The 17106-nt window shown below is 53.4% G+C and overlaps 3 protein-coding genes across 10 annotated transcripts; 1 reads left to right on the top strand and 2 right to left on the bottom strand.

Moving 5' to 3' along the window:
- Positions 1–45: 45 nt before the first annotated feature.
- MOG (myelin oligodendrocyte glycoprotein) lies at positions 46–12700 on the top strand. Of its 4 annotated transcripts, none has more exons than XM_025988875.2 (8): positions 46–567; positions 1662–2009; positions 6348–6461; positions 7574–7594; positions 7916–7936; positions 9384–9500; positions 9728–9748; positions 10234–12700. In XM_025988875.2, the coding sequence occupies exons 1-8, from the start codon at positions 486–488 to the stop codon at positions 10245–10247; spliced, it is 738 nt and encodes a 245-aa protein (XP_025844660.1). In that variant the 5' UTR covers positions 46–485; the 3' UTR covers positions 10248–12700. The 4 variants fall into 4 exon arrangements, 3 of the variants coding, with proteins under 3 accessions (XP_025844660.1, XP_072584983.1, XP_025844658.1); XR_011995626.1 differs by having other exon boundaries at positions 114–567; positions 8540–9500; XM_072728882.1 differs by lacking the exon at positions 9384–9500 and having other exon boundaries at positions 114–567.
- Positions 10099–16387, bottom strand: LOC112912137 (zinc finger protein 701-like). 5 transcript variants are annotated; one of them, XM_072728885.1, is made up of 5 exons: positions 16248–16361; positions 15724–15958; positions 14251–14684; positions 13730–13856; positions 13123–13310 (listed from the first exon to the last, which is right to left on the bottom strand). In XM_072728885.1, exons 3-5 carry the CDS (start codon positions 14467–14469, stop codon positions 13213–13215), a joined length of 444 nt encoding a protein of 147 aa, XP_072584986.1. In that variant the 5' UTR covers positions 14470–14684; positions 15724–15958; positions 16248–16361; the 3' UTR covers positions 13123–13212. The 5 variants fall into 5 exon arrangements, 3 of the variants coding, with proteins under 3 accessions (XP_072584984.1, XP_072584986.1, XP_072584985.1); XM_072728883.1 differs by lacking the exon at positions 15724–15958 and having other exon boundaries at positions 10099–13310; positions 16248–16383; XM_072728884.1 differs by lacking the exon at positions 15724–15958 and having other exon boundaries at positions 16252–16375.
- ZFP57 (ZFP57 zinc finger protein) lies at positions 11041–12802 on the bottom strand. The gene is made up of 2 exons (XM_025988867.2): positions 12791–12802; positions 11041–12360 (listed from the first exon to the last, which is right to left on the bottom strand). The coding sequence occupies exons 1-2, from the start codon at positions 12800–12802 to the stop codon at positions 11041–11043; spliced, it is 1332 nt and encodes a 443-aa protein (XP_025844652.1).
- Positions 16388–17106: the final 719 nt, after the last annotated feature.

Genomic DNA, 17106 nt, shown 5'->3' with positions numbered 1-17106 from the left:
CCCCAGCAAATCCTCTGGGAATGGGGAGCTCACTAAGTCCCAGCCATTCAGCAGCTGGAACACAGGAGGGGAGCAAGAGGTCAGGGAGCAAGGCCTACCCCGCAGCTGGCACCAGGAAGAGAGGGGTTGGAGGAACCTCACAAGCCCAGTGAGGTATCGTCCCAGAAGCCTCTGGAATACTGGGCAGCCCAGAGGGGGCAGGGGGCCCAGTACCAGGCAGCCTCTGCTCCATAGCTCAAGGGGGTAGGGATAGCAAATGCTGGTCACCCTCTGGGTCAGTAGCCCTTTTGTGTAAGTGCCTGGCAGTGATGACTCAGCCAGTGATGACTTCCAAGCTCAGCACAGCTGTGGCCCAGCCGAGAGGAGGCTGCCCTCCTCAACCCTCCCCTCAGGCTGTGTCAGAGGTTGGGGCCATGCACTCTGCAGGCTTCTGCCTGGCCTGACCCTGCTGCAGGGGTGCTCCTCTGTCCACAGTCACAGCTGAGATGGCAAGTCCATGGAGCTCCTCTCTGCCCAGCTGCCTTCCCCTGCTCCTCTTCCTCCTCCAGCTGTCATGGAGTACTGCAGGTGAGATTTATCTTTACTTCTGCCTTGGGGAGACCCCAGCAACAGAAAGGCCATGTGCCTGGGCTCATGGCCTGCCACTCATCCTCCAGCTGTCTGGCCGGTTATTGGTCCAGAACACAGGTGTGCTGACAGGATGCTCCTCCTCAGAAACCTTCCTTGGCTCCCAAGGGCTTCAGAATGGGAACCAAACTCCATAATGTGGCTTTCAGTCAAGATTCCCCCTGAGCTCATTTTTTGTTTCCAGCTTTGTGGTCTCACCAACAGTGGAGATAGACTAACAACAGCTTCTGGGGGGCTGAGGTCTAGGTTGAACAGGACAGGGTATGTATGTGCTGAGCGGTGCCTGCCCCAATGGGTCCTGCTGAGTGTTGCATGGCAGCATCTCGTCGTTTGGGAGCTCTCTTCCACACGACCAAGCACTGACAAGTTTTTGTAGAGGGTCTTGCTGTCATGTGCTGGGGAGACACAGAGCAGAAAACAGGTTTCCAAGCTCAGGGAGCTGCAGCCGGGAGGCCCAGCCCTGCTCGGTCTCAGACATCCTTGCCGGTGCACAGATGTCATGGAGAAACCAGTCTTACCTTTCTGCAGCTCTGAGTCTGGCTGACAGACATTCACCACATAGGAAAAGTTTGGGCTGAAAGGAAGGAGAGTCAGCTCCAGGGTGGAACATTTTGGGAATAGTTTTTGAGTGAGGACTAAGGGCTGAGAGCCCGGGACAGGTGGTGGTGGAGGAGCGGCCCAAGCAGAGCCACCAGGGGAAAGTGGGGAGCAGCTTGGTTAAGTCCAAACATGGGGCCCCCATCCCAAGAATTGAACTGCGAGATGCCAGAGCATGCCCCGTAATGGGACCTAAACGCTGGACTGAGGAGTCAGAGAGGCATCCAGCTGGCAGGAAGGTGAGTACCTGCTGGAATGGTGCTTCTTTCTGGGGCACTTGTGCCACCACCATAACCGAGGATCTTTGAGGGAAATGGAGCTCCTCCTTGGCTCCTGAATTCCGTGTAAAAATCCGGTGCGGTTCTTCCTTCCTTGGACACACTTGTGCGCCCAGGCCCCTGTGACACTCTGTTTCTTTTCTTTGGTGTCTTGCACAGGACAGTTCAGAGTAATAGGACCAGGTCACCCACTCCGGGCTCTGGTGGGGGATGAGGCCGAGCTGCCATGTCGCATCTATCCTGGGAAGAACGCCACAGGCATGGAGGTGGGGTGGTACCGACCCCCCTTTTCCAGAGTGGTCCACCTCTACCGCAATGGCAGGGATCAGGACGCAGAGCAAGCACCTGAGTATCGGGGGCGGACCGAGCTGCTGAAGGAAAGTATGGGCGAGGGGAAGGTAACGCTCAGGATCAGCAATGTTCGGTTCTCTGACGAGGGCGGTTTCACCTGCTTCTTCCGGGATCATTCCTACCAGGAGGAGGCAGCCATGGAACTGCAAGTGGAAGGTGAGTAATGCAGGGCCTCTCTCTGAGACTGCAATCACTCTCCCAGCTGCGAGGACCCTGCAACCCCAACACCTCACTCTGAGAGCCCTGAGCATTTGCTGTTTCCTTGTGCAGTGGGGAGGAAGCTGGGTCAGAGGCAACCAAGAGCAGGGAGAAGGCCCGACCAGTGGTGTTCCCATACCGGGTGGGTATGCCTGGAGCCTAGCATTTTAGGGCCGTGCCCCATGCTCTGAGGCACTGGGGTGAGGATGCCAGCACGGGGCTTCATGCTCCTGGATACAGGCGCACACAGACACAGTGCACCCACAGAGAGTCCAAGTCCATGACCGCGGTCCCATCAGCAGTGTGAACGCGGTGTGAATCAAGCAAAGCCAAGACATAATTATCCGTAAGGTCGTGTGTATGCATTCGTGTAAATTAATTTGTAATGTGTACATGTGTATGTGCATACAGAGAAAAACTAAACAAAAATTTCTTAAAAGAAAGGAAAACCAAAATAAAAAAGATGAGAAAGAGGGTACCCCCCCCCCAAATAATCCATTTCTGATTGTTTTGTGCCACTAGAGGGAATATGAATAACCTGAGAGCTGATCACAGCTCATCAGTGAGGTCTTTCTTCTTTCTGTGTCTGGCTTTGGATTGTCTCCTGGTTTATTTGTGATAAACGAAGGCATTATTCCAAAGGAGTCAAAATGACCGAATCCCACTGTGATCAATTCCTCGGCTGATGTGTTTGTGGTGTTTTATTAGACAAGGAACATCACTGAATGATGCATTCGTGGGGGCAGGGTCCAGGTAGGTTCACGAAGGAAGCAAATGTCCAAACATAGTTGCAGAAAGAAAGACGCCACCTTCATTATTTCCCCTTTGATGACTTTGTATGACAGGTGATCCTGGAACTTACTGTCTGGCTTTGCACACAATGGTCACTTCTGCACATCTTCCTGCCAGAAGACACATTGTGTGCAAGATAACAAAGCCCCATTTCTGGAGAGGATGCCAGGGGTGTGAAGATGGCTCTGTGCATGGAGCACTGTGCACGCAGCTGCTCGCGCTGGAGTTTGTACCTGCAGACTCTCCCTTGATTGGTCTGGGTCTGCCCTCAGAGCCCCCAGCACAGCCCCACCTTCAGAGAGAGAGAGAGGGAGAGAGAAGGAAGGGGGGGGGAGGAAGGAAAGAAGGAAGAGAGAGAGAGAGAGAGGGAAGGAAGGAGGGAGGGTAGGAAGGAAGGAAGGAAGGAAGGAGGGAGGGAGGGAGGGAAGGAAGGAAGGAAGGAAGGAAGGAGGGAGGGAGGGAGGGAAGGAAGGAAGGAAAGAAAAGAAAAGCCAACTGCCTCAGGGCACGAAGTCCATCCTTGGGCTAACGCCCACATTCCAACCCCCTCCTCCCACCTGGGCGTCCGCAAACCAGAGTCTAAAGCAAGAGTGTTTTACAAGCAAACAAGGCACTGCCCACTTTGCCTGGGGAGCCAGGAATCCAGCCGAGTCGGAGGCTAGAATGTGGTGACTATTGCTGCTGCTGCTAACTACCTCCCCTCCTTCTCTAGAGTCTTTTATCTTTCTTTCCAACTTTATTTTTTTCTTGTTTTCGTGATTTTACTACTTGCTGCCTCTAATCCTTTCTTTAAACTGTTCACGATGAAGCTTAGCAGGTCACAGACATAGAGAGACTTGCAAGGAGCCTCCAGGTCCCGCTGCCTTTTGGCCACTGTCACCTGACCTGCTCCTGTCAGCCTCTCCCCCTTCCCTGCTGAGGCAGATGCTGGGCCATGTTAGCATTTCCTCACTAAATGCTCAAGAATGTGTCATGCAGGGGCACCAGGGCAGGCAGAGTGCTCACCCCTGATCTCAGGTCGTGAGTTCCAGCCCCACACTAGGGGGTCAAGGTTACTTGGAAAACAAACAAGAATGTATCACTCAAATGTAAGAAGTCTTTTTAAAAATCACAACCTGAATACTGTGATCATATCTTTTACAATTAACAAAAGTTCCTTCAAAAAAAAAAAGTTCCTTCATATCATCAGTGCCCACTTTGTGTCGAAATTCCCGATTGTTTCACAAATATATACTTTTTACATTTGTTTAGTTTGAGTGAAATCTAAACAAGAGTCATGTTGGGGTTTGCCATGGCCTGAAATCTGCTGATTCTGTTCCCATTCTGTTCAACATGGTGCCCAGACCTGTTTTTTCTTGTAAAGTAATAGAAAATTGCAACCAGGAGATCCCTGGATGGCTCAGCGGTTTAGCGCTGCCTTCGGACCGAGTCCCACATCGGGCTTCCTGCGTGGAGCCTGCTTCTCCCTCTGCCTGTGTCTTGGTCTCTCTCTGTGTGTCTCTCATGAATAAATAAATAAAATATTTTTAAAAAAAAGAAAGAAAGAAAATTGCAACCAGACCCAGGTTTAATTGATTTTCTCAAGCATTAATAGGTGATGCCGTAGATTCTGTGTTGCTTTCATCAGCTGGCCCCAATGGCTCCTTGTTTTCTCTTTCTGTGATCCTAGTACTTAGTGAAGGTATGCAGGTGTGTGAAGCACTGAGCTATGCACCCACATTGTGGGTCACTTCTGAGAAGATGTCCGAGATTAGAATTGCCTGCATTTTCTTCTGGGGAACAAAACTCTAGGGAAGAGCCTTAATCTGCAGCTGGAAAGGCTTTATTCCCACCTAAGAACCCTGTAGACCACTTGCTTGCTGACACCTACGCCCCACCCTTGATGGCAGTATCATGACGTGGCCTTGTTACAGGACACAGGGGGAAAGTATATGAGCCCAGCCAGGCGCCCAGGGATGACCCAGGTGGAGCTCACAGGCACTGGAGAGCTGGGCTTTACCATGGAGGGGCAGAGCTGACAGGAGCCCTGTCAGTGGTCCCACTCCCACCCCTCAAGCATCAAACCCTGCATGTCCTACTGTCTCAACAGCCCCGCACAATGGGGTCTTAGCATTTTTGTATGCCGCCCCTTTGGCGGACTGCTGGTTAGTGAATGCCTTCTGTCTCTTTTTAAGTAAACTCTGTGCTGAGTGCAGGACTTAAACTCACAACCCCAAGAGCAAGAGTGCTCTCCTGACAGAGCCAGCAGGTACCTCCTCCCCCCACAACCTGTTTTTTCATCCCTTCTCAGAAGGATGCTTTAAATGCATTAAATAAAACATTTGTACTGAAACACAGCTATCAAAATGTGGCAATAACAAGATAGGAAGTGTCCTTGATAATTGGTGTAATTTCAAGAAAGTGGTGAACTCACTGAGGAGTGCACTTGATGGGATGAGCACTGTGTATTATATGTTGGCAAATTGAATTCAAATTTTAAAAAAATGTGATGAAAACATGTGATTGGGACACGTGGGTGGCTCAGTGGTTGAGCGTCTGCCTTTGGCTCAGGTTGTGATCCCGGGGTCCTGGAATCAATTCCCGCATCGGGCTCCTCACAGGGAGCCTGCCTCTCCCTCTGCCTGTGTCTCTGCCTCTCTCTCTGTCTCTCACAAATGCATAAATAAAATATTTTTTTTAAATGTGATCACCCTGAAAAAAAAATAGTGATGAACTAAGTGATATTTTGAGGATTCTGTGGCAACTCTAATATGTTATGAAAGTATCTGTGGGTTTTATTGATGACGGGGTCACAGGTTCTGTTCATGGCCTGTGCTACTAGAAATGCTAAGTGTCAGTTTAAAGATTACTGAAGATCAGCATGTATGCTTTTCCTAATTCCACACATGCTGACTTCCTACCCTTGGTGCGTCCTGGTTCAGCTTAGGGCATTGTTTTCACCATTACCCTGGCCTCTGAACGGGCCTCCCTCCTCCCTCCTGCAGGGGGCAGTCAGGGGTCCGGCTATCCTCCCCCTGGACCCCTCCAGTGAGCCCATGACCTAGGGTGCCAGGTCTAAGTCTCTCAGCTGGTTCTCAGATCTCTGTCAGATGGGCCTAGTACACAGCCTTGCAAATAACTAACCCTTCCTGGAAACAAACCTACTTTTCCTGCAAGGCTATGCTCAGTTCTGTGTCCTCCTTGTTTTTTTTTTTTTTTTTTTTTTTTTTTTTTAAGATTTTTATTTATTTATTTGAGAGACAGAAAGAGCAAGAGAGATCACAAGCAGGGTGAGGGGCAGAGGGAGAAGCAGACTCCCTGGCTTAGCAGGTAGCCCAAAACGGGACTCAACCCCAGGACTCCGAGATCATGACCTGAGCCACGGTCAGATGCTTCCCCAACAGAGCCCCCCAGGCCCTGTGTCCTCTTCCCTGAATCCTGCTCATCTTGACTGGTGTCTTGAGCCCCTGGGATGGTGTTAGGCGGTGCCGGCCGTTGGGGACCAGCACTGCTTCTCCCTTTCAGATCCCTTCTACTGGATCAACCCTGGAGTGCTGGTTGTGATCGCTGTCCTCCCTGTGCTCCTCCTGCAGATCGCAGTGGGCCTGGTCTACTTCTGCCTGCAGCACAGACTCAGAGGTATGGGCTGCTTGGGACTTTGCCTCTTGGAACTTGAGGGACTCATATTTAACTTTGGGTGACTTTGGGTTCACATGTCCACAATGACCAGTTTCATGTCTTCCCAAATGCTCTCATTTCTAAGACAGGAATTTCCCTGTGAGGTAGAGCTGACCAGTGAGCCTAAGGCCGCTGTGGTTCAACATTCTTGTAAGCGTTCTCACCTTGAACATGGCAGAGCCCAGGCCTAAAGCCCCCATCTCTGGTCCCTGAGCTGCCCCAGCAGCTTCACAGCCTGGGATGGTGAACCTGAAGGCCAGACATGTTGGTGCCTAATGGAGGTTTCCACGAGGACACTGAGTGAATGTCCCTGCCACATGGGGGGTGTTCTCAGCTTGTTTCCTGCTTCTTTTCCATGCAACACGGAGGACTGTCCACGAAGCTCCTCTACTGCACCTGAAGATGTATTCTGAGCTATGCCCTTGTATTGTCCTCCCCTGCCCCAGTCCAAGGGCATAGAGCCACGGGGAGGGATGGGGATGCAAGGGTGTGTGGTGGGGTCTCCTCTCTCCCCTTGAATTCATCCTGGTGCCCAGTGTGGTTGTCAGTTCCCACAGCTGAGCACAAGGGCATGTGGTGTCTGTGGCCTGGCTTGAATCCAGCTGGGGTAGGGCCTGGCATCCTCCCAGACATCCCATGGAGGGAACAGCCTCCCTCCCATACCGGAGGGGATATTGTTCTGGGGTGACTCCCTGGGTGCAAGTAGTAGGTAGGGCAAGGCTGAACTCCTCCCTTCCTCCTCCAGGTAGGAAGTGGCTTCAGATTCACAAAGTGAAAAAAAATAAAAATAAAAATATTCACAAAGTGACAGCCCCTGGGCAGGAGGGGGGGAGGGATGGATGTGAGTGGAGAACAAGGAGACCCAAGGCCAGGACCCGGGAAGTTGGTGTGGGGCACTGCCCTTCAAGTCCTCAACTCAAATACTGAGTCCACACTGTAGCAGCAGGGCTAGGGCACTCCCGAGGATGCTCCTGGGCTCCTGAGAAACTGCCTATACAAATCACAGGGCACTGGGTGCAGGAACCCCATCAAATGCCAGCGGAAACTCTAAATGTTGCCTTTTTCTATTTTAGGAAAACTTCGAGCCGAGATCGGTGAGTGTTAGTGGCTCTCTCTCTGCCATCTGTCCCTCTGGTGTTTGGGCATCACCAATGTGGTCATTTTCTAGGACTACCTCTGCATCTACCCCCAGATCCTGTGCTTCCTCCCAAAATTCACTAGTATCTCAGACCCCTGCAGCCAGCCCTTAACTGCGGTAGGTCTCCTTCCTCTGCCTGCTGGGGCACAGAGTCCAGCAGCTCCCTTTCTGCCATGGTCACTCACAACTAGACACAGTTTAAAGTAACTTAATAGCAAAGGCTCTGGGGAGGAGAGGGATCTGCCACTGAGTCCCTTTTTGGTGTGTTTCCTTTCAGAGAACCTCCACCGGACTTTTGGTAAGTGCCAGAAACCAGGTCTTCCCAGGTCAGCTGGAAATAAGAACCCTGGTTCCTTGTTCCTTTCCACTGCCTTTTTCTTTGAAAGTCAGCATCCACTGCCTCCAGGATGGGTGAGATGGCAGCCAATACTTGGGGGACACTTCTCTGTGCCAGGCCCTATGCCAGCGGTTCCCTCTACAGGGTCTTTGTGCACGTCTCTTTCCAAACTTTTTTTTTTTAAGATTTTATTTATTTATTCAAGAGAGAATGAGAGGCAGAGACACGGGCAGCGGGAGAAGCAGGCTCCCTGCAGGGAGCCCAATATGGGACTAGATCCCAGATCTCCAGGATCACACCCTGGGCCAAAGGCGGCGCGGCGCTAAACCGCTGAGCCGCACTTTACAGACAGGAGATAAACACCCCTCCAGGCAGGCAGGCTTGATGTCTAGTTGTGGGGGTGGGGGTGGGGGGGGTGGTGCTTATGCATCACCGACTAAACCCACATGATAGAAGTGAGTTGTCATGAGCACTGACAGGTAACCTCACAGGGCTGACTAGGGAAGAACTGCTTGGGAGAGAGAGAGAAGACACCTCACCCCTTTACACTGTTGGCCCTTCCAGACAGGTCCCCATCCTGCTCATTCACCGCACGGTGCCCAGTGCGTAAGGATGATGCCTGCAACACAAGGGCACCACGACCTTGTTGCATGGATGCAGCAGGAATTCTAGGATGCCACAAGGCAGGGCAGAGGTCGCTGCTCGGAGCAGCCTTCCAGGACGGGCAGTGCTCCATCCTCACATTAGGACATCTCATCAGCGTGCAGACAAGCACACAGTCTTTGCAACCTACAAAGGGAGGAACAAGAGCTCTGTTTTGTAGGATTCTAAAAGCAAAGGTCTTATGTCTTTCTGCATTGTGAATCTCCTGGGCGTTCTGCTGTAGCTCTAATGGAACCTTTTCCAGATTAAAATTTTTAAACCATTACATAAAACTTAACACATAAACTTGCAAAGAAAACCATTAAATTGAAATACAGGTATCAGAATATAAACCCATCTGTAACAGAGTAACAAATGTTTCTTTAAATAATAAAAATGCACTAAATAACAATGTAGCAGCAGGTCCAATAACTTTGCCAAAATACTGACAAGCATTTTGAGATTTCAGCAACAGCTCCAATGGCAATGAAAGTATCTGTGATTTCTGTTGGTGATAAAGTAACAGGTACTGCTGATGACTGGTTGGTTGCTTACATTTATGATAGAAGAAATGCTAAATTCAGTCAAAGCTTGGTGAAAATAAAGATGCATGTTTTTCTCATTGAGTTCACGAGCTCCCTGAACTCCGTCCACAGACCGCTGTGGTGTCCTTGGACCCCAGGTTAAGAAAACCAAGAATAACAGAGAAGGGTGGGTGGGGCTCCAGGGGGTACATGCTAATTCTGTTCTGTGGCCACCAACCCAGACCCCCACTTCCTGAGGGTGCCCTGCTGGAAGATAACGCTGTTTGTCCTGGTGCCGGTTCTTGGGCCCCTGCTTGCCTTGATCATCTGCTACAACTGGCTTCATCGAAGACTAGCAGGTGCTGTGGGGTGGGGGGCAGGACCTCTGAGTGGGGGGACCAGTGTCTGACAGGTATTTCTGTCCTCCTCTGTACCCAAGGCCAGCCAACGTCAGGCTCTTCAGAGTCCATGATAAGAGCTACTTGCTGAGATGGGGGGGGCCTCAGCAGAGGGGACGGGTGGGTACGTGGGGAGGAACCTAGTCATCTTCCACCAGCCACTTATTCCCTTCTTTTTCTCTTTCCAGGGCAGTTTCTTGAGGAGCTAAGTAAGTTTTCTCTTTTTATAAGCTGAGAACAAAACAACAAGAAGGCAGAAGGGGGGCAGGTAGTGGAGGGACCAGAAGCTCTGAGGGGCAGGGAGCTGGAGAGTCTGGGGGTGGAGCTGAAGAGCTTGGGGGCGGGGGTGCCAGAGTCTGGGGGGAGGGAGGCTGAAGAGTCTGTGGGGGGGGGCAGCTAGAGTCTTGGGTGGGGGGGAGCTGGAGAGCCTGGCTGGCAGAGGCTCCTCCTGTAAGGCAGACACTCATGCAGGGTGTCTGTGTCCTGGTGCCTGGGCACTCCAATGCCCAGCCTAACCCCCACTTTGGCTGCTTCCCTTCCCACCCATCCAGCAGCTGTATTGGGCCTCAGCTGCGAGACCAGCCCCTGAGGTGGGTGCAGAGGCAACAACACTCTCCCCGCCCAGGGCTATTCCTCTCCAAGGATTAATGTCTTGGCAGTGACAGATGTTTCAAGTTGCTTTCTCCTCCTTTAGGAAACCCCTTCTGAGTGATGCTATCTTGGCAAGGGTGGAGGACAGCCTGCTTGGTCCAAGGACTGACCTCAGGGCCTGGCACCCACCAAGTCCTACACTCACAGGCCTCCTCACTACGGGGCATCCAATCTGCATTTCCAGGAATGCTCTGAATTCCAAATGGGACTGAGTTCTCTTCCCCTTTTTCACAGCCCACACCTCTCTACTCTCTTACTCTTCCACCTGGAAGCCCTCCATGGCCATGGCCAGGCAGGCACCCCTCTCTCTGATGGATACCTGTGCTGCACAGTGACACAGGCAGGAAGGTCGAGCACCTCCCCACCCCCCATTGCAAATTCCAGCATGCCAACTTCAAATATGGTGGTTGTTTACTCTAAGATGTCAGTCCTGAGAGGTGTGAGGGCTGCAGGAGCAGGAATGGGAACCACGGGAGCTCAGTGAGGATGGTGCTGGAGCACTGTGTGGCCCCGTGGGGAGCATCAGAACACAAGCCTGACCCCCCCTCCCCATAGGGGAGGTCCCCCAGGCTCCACCCCCTCTGGTCCTTGCTCGCCCATCTCATACCTGTCCAAGCATCCACTGTTTCCTCCAGTGATTACTACTTGATGTCTATCAGGCAAAGAAACAAGTCAGGTGATAATTATAGTAATACGAATTTCTGTGTGCACGTCTCATCCCCTTGGGTTCCTGTGTCTCCCTGGTGACCCCTACCTCTCTCCCCACCCCATCTCCTGAGCCTGGAGATCAGTGCGTTGGAGAAGCAAACATGAACACCTCCATTGGGTGTGCACTGAGCCCCTCATGGCCTCATTTGCTCTCTCTCCTCTGGTGCCTCCTCCCCACCCTCCCCACCCTCTCCTGGGAGCCTGGATCTGGGGGCAGATCGATCTCCTTCCCAGCCCAACTGGCAGCACCATGAAAGAAGCCGAGCCATTGACCCAGGATGGCCCAGCAGGCCTGGAGATTGCCCAGGCACGGGTCCATGGTTTTGGAGCCCCCCCAGTGGCCCATGAGGCCATCTCTATCCCTGAAGCAGACGTCGCAGACAGGGCAACGGTAGACCTTCTGCCTCCAGTGTGTCTGCTGGTGCCTGACCAGCCCTGACAATGAGCTGAAGGACTTGCCACAGCGGAAGCAGCAGCTCGGCTGCTCAGGGATGTGGGCTTTCTGGTGGCTAAAGAGATAGGCTTTCTTGCTAAAAGTCAGGGGGCAGTGAGGGCAAGAGAAGACCTTGATTCTTGAAGGCTTTGCTGGGAGGCAGTTGGACCTGGTATCCAGGCAGAGGGCTCTCATGCCGGGTGTCTGTGTCCTGGTGCCGGGCCCCAGGGTTGCACCAGTTGGTGCCCGCCATCCCACAGGGATCACCTGCTTCCTATCTATGCCTGGCTGGGTCTGAGCCATAGGACCCTTGTCTACAATGATGGGTTCTTGGGTCCTGGTCAGCAGGGCATTGTCCACAGCCACAAGCTCCTGGCTGGCCCCCTGGCTCCAGCCAGCATGTTCCTGAGATCCAGCTCGAGGGTCTGGGGCCCTCACAATGCACTTCTGGTCTCTGGCCCCCAGCTCCTGGTCTGGGTGTATCTTCTGGTGGCGTTTCAGCTCTGACCGGTCCCGGAAGCCCTTCCCACAGAAGGGGCACGAGTGGGGCCGGTAGCCCAAGTGGACACGGCGGTGGCGGCTCAGCCCAGATGCATCACAATAGGTCTTGTCACAGAGCGGGCAGCAGAAGGGCCTCTCCCCAAGATGTATGCGCCTGTGATAGCCGAGCTCCTTGGGGTTCCGGAAGGACTTCCCGCAATGGCTGCAGCTGTTGGTCTTGTTGGGAATGTGAACAAACTGGTGGCTATGCAGGTTGGAGTGCTTGCTGAAAGTCCTGCCACAGATGTGGCAGAGAAAGGGCCTGCCAGCGCGGGATGCTGGGATCACAGGGGCCCTGTGTGGGGTCCCTGCTGGAGCAGAGGCTGCACCTGCCCCCCATCCATCAAGGGAGGCCTGAGCTCTACCAGCCCTGTCATCTCCCAGTGCCTGAGTCTCTTCCTGACATGCCTCCTGCCTGCCGCCTGCAATAGAGGAGGAAAAACCAAGGGTCAGCAGGAGAAGCCCCTGCCAGCTCTCCTTCCATCCAGGCTACGCAACCCCAACTTTCTCACGTGCCCAACCAACACTGGCTCTCTCACACTCAGACCTCTCAGGCTTGAGACAGGAATGGACTTTTGGGTTTTCAAATTAAAAGTGAATAAAAGGGGATCCCTGGGTGGCTCAGCGGTTTGGCACCTGCCTTTGGCCCAGGGCGTGATCCTGGAGACCCGGGATCGAGTCCCACATCGGGCTCCCTGCATGGAGCCTGCTCCTCCCTCTGCCTGTGTCTCTGTCTCTCTCTCTCTCTCTCTCTGTGTCTTTCATGAAGAAATAACTAAAATCTTTAAGAATATATACAAAGTAAAATAAAAGTGAATAAAAATTTAAACTGGAATCTTTCAACAAGATCAGAGAACTTTAGCCTATACCCACATTTCTTGAAATCCATATCTTCTCACTTCCAATATTTCATGCTCACACATGACCTCATGTGTCGTACAAATGGGGACACCTCAGTGAAGGGCGGTGCCATTCATAATCTGGCTGGACTGGGACTCAGTCCAACATAACTCAGCGCAGCCTGATAGCCCTCCCCTTCTGTTCTGCCACAGGACCAAGTCTCCTTTCCTTGAACTCAGCACCAAGCTCATGTCCCTACCATTCCTGTCCTCTTGGAAGGGATGTGAGCACCCTATGTGCATGCTGACCCCTGGAAACTGCATACTCACTTGTCCTAGAGAATGCAGGTATCCATCTGGAGCCAAGGCATGCAAGCAAGCAGGTGGCCTCAAGCCCTCTTGCAGCTTCAGGTGGGACCAGGTAAGGATGTGCGGAGCCCTGGTACCAGGACAGCCTCCTCTCCCCCAGGGTACACCTGGGCCCTTACCTGCCCCCCGCCTTTCAATGCTCACCTGAAAGGAGGCCTTCTCCATTCAGGAGACAGAGCTGGAATTCTGCTCTCTGCTGGCTTTCTTCTTGTCCAAGTTTGATGATCAGATCTGGGTTAGACAGATTCTGAGCTGGGGGTGGGTAGGACCGGAAGAGTCAAGGTCCCAGGCTTGGGCCCCTCATACCCAGTGGGGACAACAGACTACCTTCATCCGTGTCTGTGGTTTAAGAACCATAATCCGGGACATGCAGGGGCAGGGAGGAAACCCTCCTAACAAAGTTCCTGGCAACTCAGTAAATACTGGCTTGGTGAACAGGAACATTTATGAATCATCGTCATGTTACATATATCATCTTTGCCCTCATGATTTCATCTCTTCTCCTGTTACCCTGAGCTGACAGACCTAGATCTCTCCTAGCTGGAGGGTGCAGGAGGTATAGAGTCTGTACATGTGAGCTGATGCACCTGCCCAGGGAAGCTAGCTGTCTCAGGCCTGGGAGAGGCACTGAGGAAGCCCCAGCCTCTTACCCACAGACATCAGGTTTCTGAAGGTCTCAGACATAACATCCTGGTACAGAGCCCTCTGACTGGCATCTAGACACATCCACTCTTCCTGAGTGAAGTTCACGGCCACATCTTCAAAGGTGATTGGCTTCTGCAAGAACAAGAGAGACTCGGGGAGTCTGTATACAAGACAGACACACAAGCACAAGATTTACAAACCGGGAGAGAACTAAAACCATGGAAGGCAGGGAGGAATATGAAAACACAGGCGCAAAGTCTGCAGTGTTATTCCATACAAAGGAAAGGAAGGACCGAGAGGCAGGAAGAGATGATGAGCATGGGGGCTGCCATTGCACCAACTTTGGGAAGTCCTTCCAGATGGGCTAGGGGTGGTGTTGGGGGTAGGGGGAGTGTGGAGGCTGAGAAAAGCCTGCAGCCTCTTATCCCAGGTGTTGTTCAGCTTGGAACAGTTCGGAACTCCACGTGACCACAGACTGCAGCAGACAAAAGGACTCGGGGTCAGGAGTGGTGCTCCCTCTCCTCACCTGCACCCATGCCTTCCACCAGCTCTCTCCGTGTTTGGCTTCCCCCTGCTGGAGCAGCCCCTGCAGCAGTGCCACGGAATCCCGCTGTGCAAACACCTCCTCCTCCGTGGTGTCTGCCTCTAGCTTCATCCACCCTGGGCCCAGGCCCCAGTGACTACAGTCTGTCTCTCGGTCACCGCGCAGGCGCACCAGGTTTGCAGAGGCCTTGGGGTTTGGCATGGTTTCCCTGGACCAATGCCTCTGCTCCGAGGGGCTGCTGTTTTTCTGCTCTGCGGTCCAAATTTTCCTGTATGAGGAGTGCACTTTCCCTCAAAGCCGAGGCCCAGGGCTCAGGGACTTGTCCCCATGGCTCAGCCACCCTGGCCCAGGGATGCTGCCTGGGGGCTACGAAGATCTGCCTTCCATTCCACTGGCTGCTGCCTGCCTCTAGAGACCTGAGGTCAGAGAGAAACAGAACAGCAGCTTTTGTCCTGGCTCAAAGAACAGCAAGAATTACTGACACCCCCGTCCCCAGGTCAGCAGGGCCCGGGAGGTAATCATTGCCGACCCCACCTCATGAGACCTAAAGTGTGGCAACACTACGATGTGTTCGTGTCCAAAGCCTGGACTCCGTGCCACTGAGGACAGGAATCCCTGGGTCCCAAAGCACCTTCTGGGCAACAGCATTATTCTGCAAAGACAACAGTGCTCTGGACCTGTCACAGACCACGCCGGGCAAGCCTCTTCCTTCTGATCTGCTGTTGCCAGAAAATGTGGAAGGAGAACACTCCAAGACCCATGTAGTGCTGACAACTACGGGGTTCTGTGGATTTTTCGCGAGCATTCCTCGTGATGGAGTAGTAAGGATCCACATACACAGTAAACAAGTAATGAGCTGGAGGCACATACTCCATAGGACCTTGGCCGCGGCCAACCCTGGGGATGCCTGGGCCCCTGGCAGCTCCAGCTCCAGGCAGACCTCGATCACCTCCCTTCTCCTTCCTCAGGGTGGTCCCTTGAACAAAGACTAAAACCCACAGGACCCTGTTTCTTTCACAGTCTCCAGACTCCTGGTGAAACGGAAAATAGCAAGAAAAAGGGCATCTGACAATGGAGTTAATTGGTGAGGCGGGTCCATCCCTTTGTTTGTCCATCCTTCCCATCAGGACTATTCAGTTTTCAAGTGGGACAGCGGGCCAAACTGCTCCCTGCTGTGCCGCAGGCCCTCTCCTGCTGCACAGGCTGGGGGCCCTGGTTGGGGATGGAGCTGCAGGCAGCTGCAGGTCCCGAGCCTCCCCAACAGCTTCCTGCCGGAGTGGAGGAGGCTGGGAGCTCTATGGACTCGTGACGTCCGCGTCCCGCCCTCCCAGAGCCTAAATCCCCCCAGGGAATGTGTCGCCATCTTCCCTCCCCAGAGAGCACCCACCTCTCCAACCTGAAACTACCGTCAGCAGCTTCCCACGGCAATTCTGAAAAGGCGGAAGGCCCCCCCACCTGCAGGGCTCCGAGGGCGCTGCCAGCACACCACCTCCAGTGCCTGCGCTGTGGCCTTAGGCTCTCGGCTCTCGTCAGCTGTCTGCTCGGGTCCCTTTTCAGCCCCTGCCCGGCCAGTGATCAGACCCTCTTGTCCTCAGGGTGCAGCCTCCCACAAGCAGGGAGGACATGGAATAGCTCGGCGAGGTGCAGGGATGCAGTTCGCTCCCAGGGCATGAGCCGGAGGTGCTCCCGTCTGCCGAACAGCACCCAAGGAGGCCCTGAGACCCATCTGCCCCAGAACCTCCCCTCTGCGATCTCTGCTTTCCCGGGCCCGATCTCTGCTTTCCCGGGCCCGAGTGTGGCCTGAGCGGAGGCGCCCCAAGCCACATCCCCGATACCTAAGTGTTCCTCGGGGCCTGGGGGTTGGGAGCGTCCCCACGACGAAGACTGCCCTCTGCCTGCCTCAGGGTGGAGGAGACCGGGACACACTCCCTGCATCTGCCTCCATCTGCACAAGCTCAATCCCCAGCGGCCCAACTCACCCACCGAGCAGTGAGGACGGGGCCTCCAGCCGTGGGGCGTTCAGCAGGCCCGGCGCCCGCTATCCCAGCCGGCTTCTGCGCACCCTCCGCATCCCCTGTCCAGAGAAGCCTGCCGACCCGCCAAGGTCAAGAGGTCACCATCAAGGAAGCCAAAAAGGGAGAAACCCCGCCCCTCACCGCCTACCCTCCCACCGGCAGCACCAGGTCCCACCTAGTGCCAGGATCTGGCCTTACTCCCTCTCAATTTACTCTTGAAACAAGAAGATTCAATTATTTCTGATTAAAACTCACAACTTCCAGCCACCATCCCCTAGAGCCACACTAAGCCCCGCAGGCCCCAAGAGGCAGAGGCTTGTGGCATCTCTGGACAATGAGGGTAGAGGAGACAATACGCACTGTGACATCTATGCTGCAGACGCAGCAGAGAGGACCAGGTCAGGTGGGCTCTGCTGGCCCCAGCCACGTGCCCCCACCCAGGGCAACCTCTCTCTGATTCATATATGTATAATCAGCCCAACAGATGCCACATTCATTGTTTTCCACTTAATTAGCACTTGACGTGAGAAAACAAACAAACAAACAAACAAACAAAGATTTCCTTACAACCCTCGGCCCACTGACAAGTCCTGAAACAGGCAGTGACCTTTCTCTGGGAGCTCCGCTGCCTCGGTGTGGACCATGCTGAGGGCAACAGGCAACCTTAGCTGATGTTAGCCTGACATTCAGGACCCTGTGAGTCTACTTGAACATAGAGAAATTCCTTTGGAAACTTCTTTTATCTCCACCCCCAAAATATATGTTGGCAATTGTCCCCTAAAGCATAGGAGCATCTGATGTTCATCTGGAGAGTCTCATGACC

The sequence above is a fragment of the Vulpes vulpes genome, chromosome 12 (genome assembly GCF_048418805.1).
Source record: "Vulpes vulpes isolate BD-2025 chromosome 12, VulVul3, whole genome shotgun sequence".
Classification (NCBI taxonomy): Eukaryota; Metazoa; Chordata; class Mammalia; order Carnivora; family Canidae; genus Vulpes; species Vulpes vulpes.
Note: the sequence above shows the minus strand (reverse complement) of the source record. Positions and strands in the feature narration are given on the sequence as shown.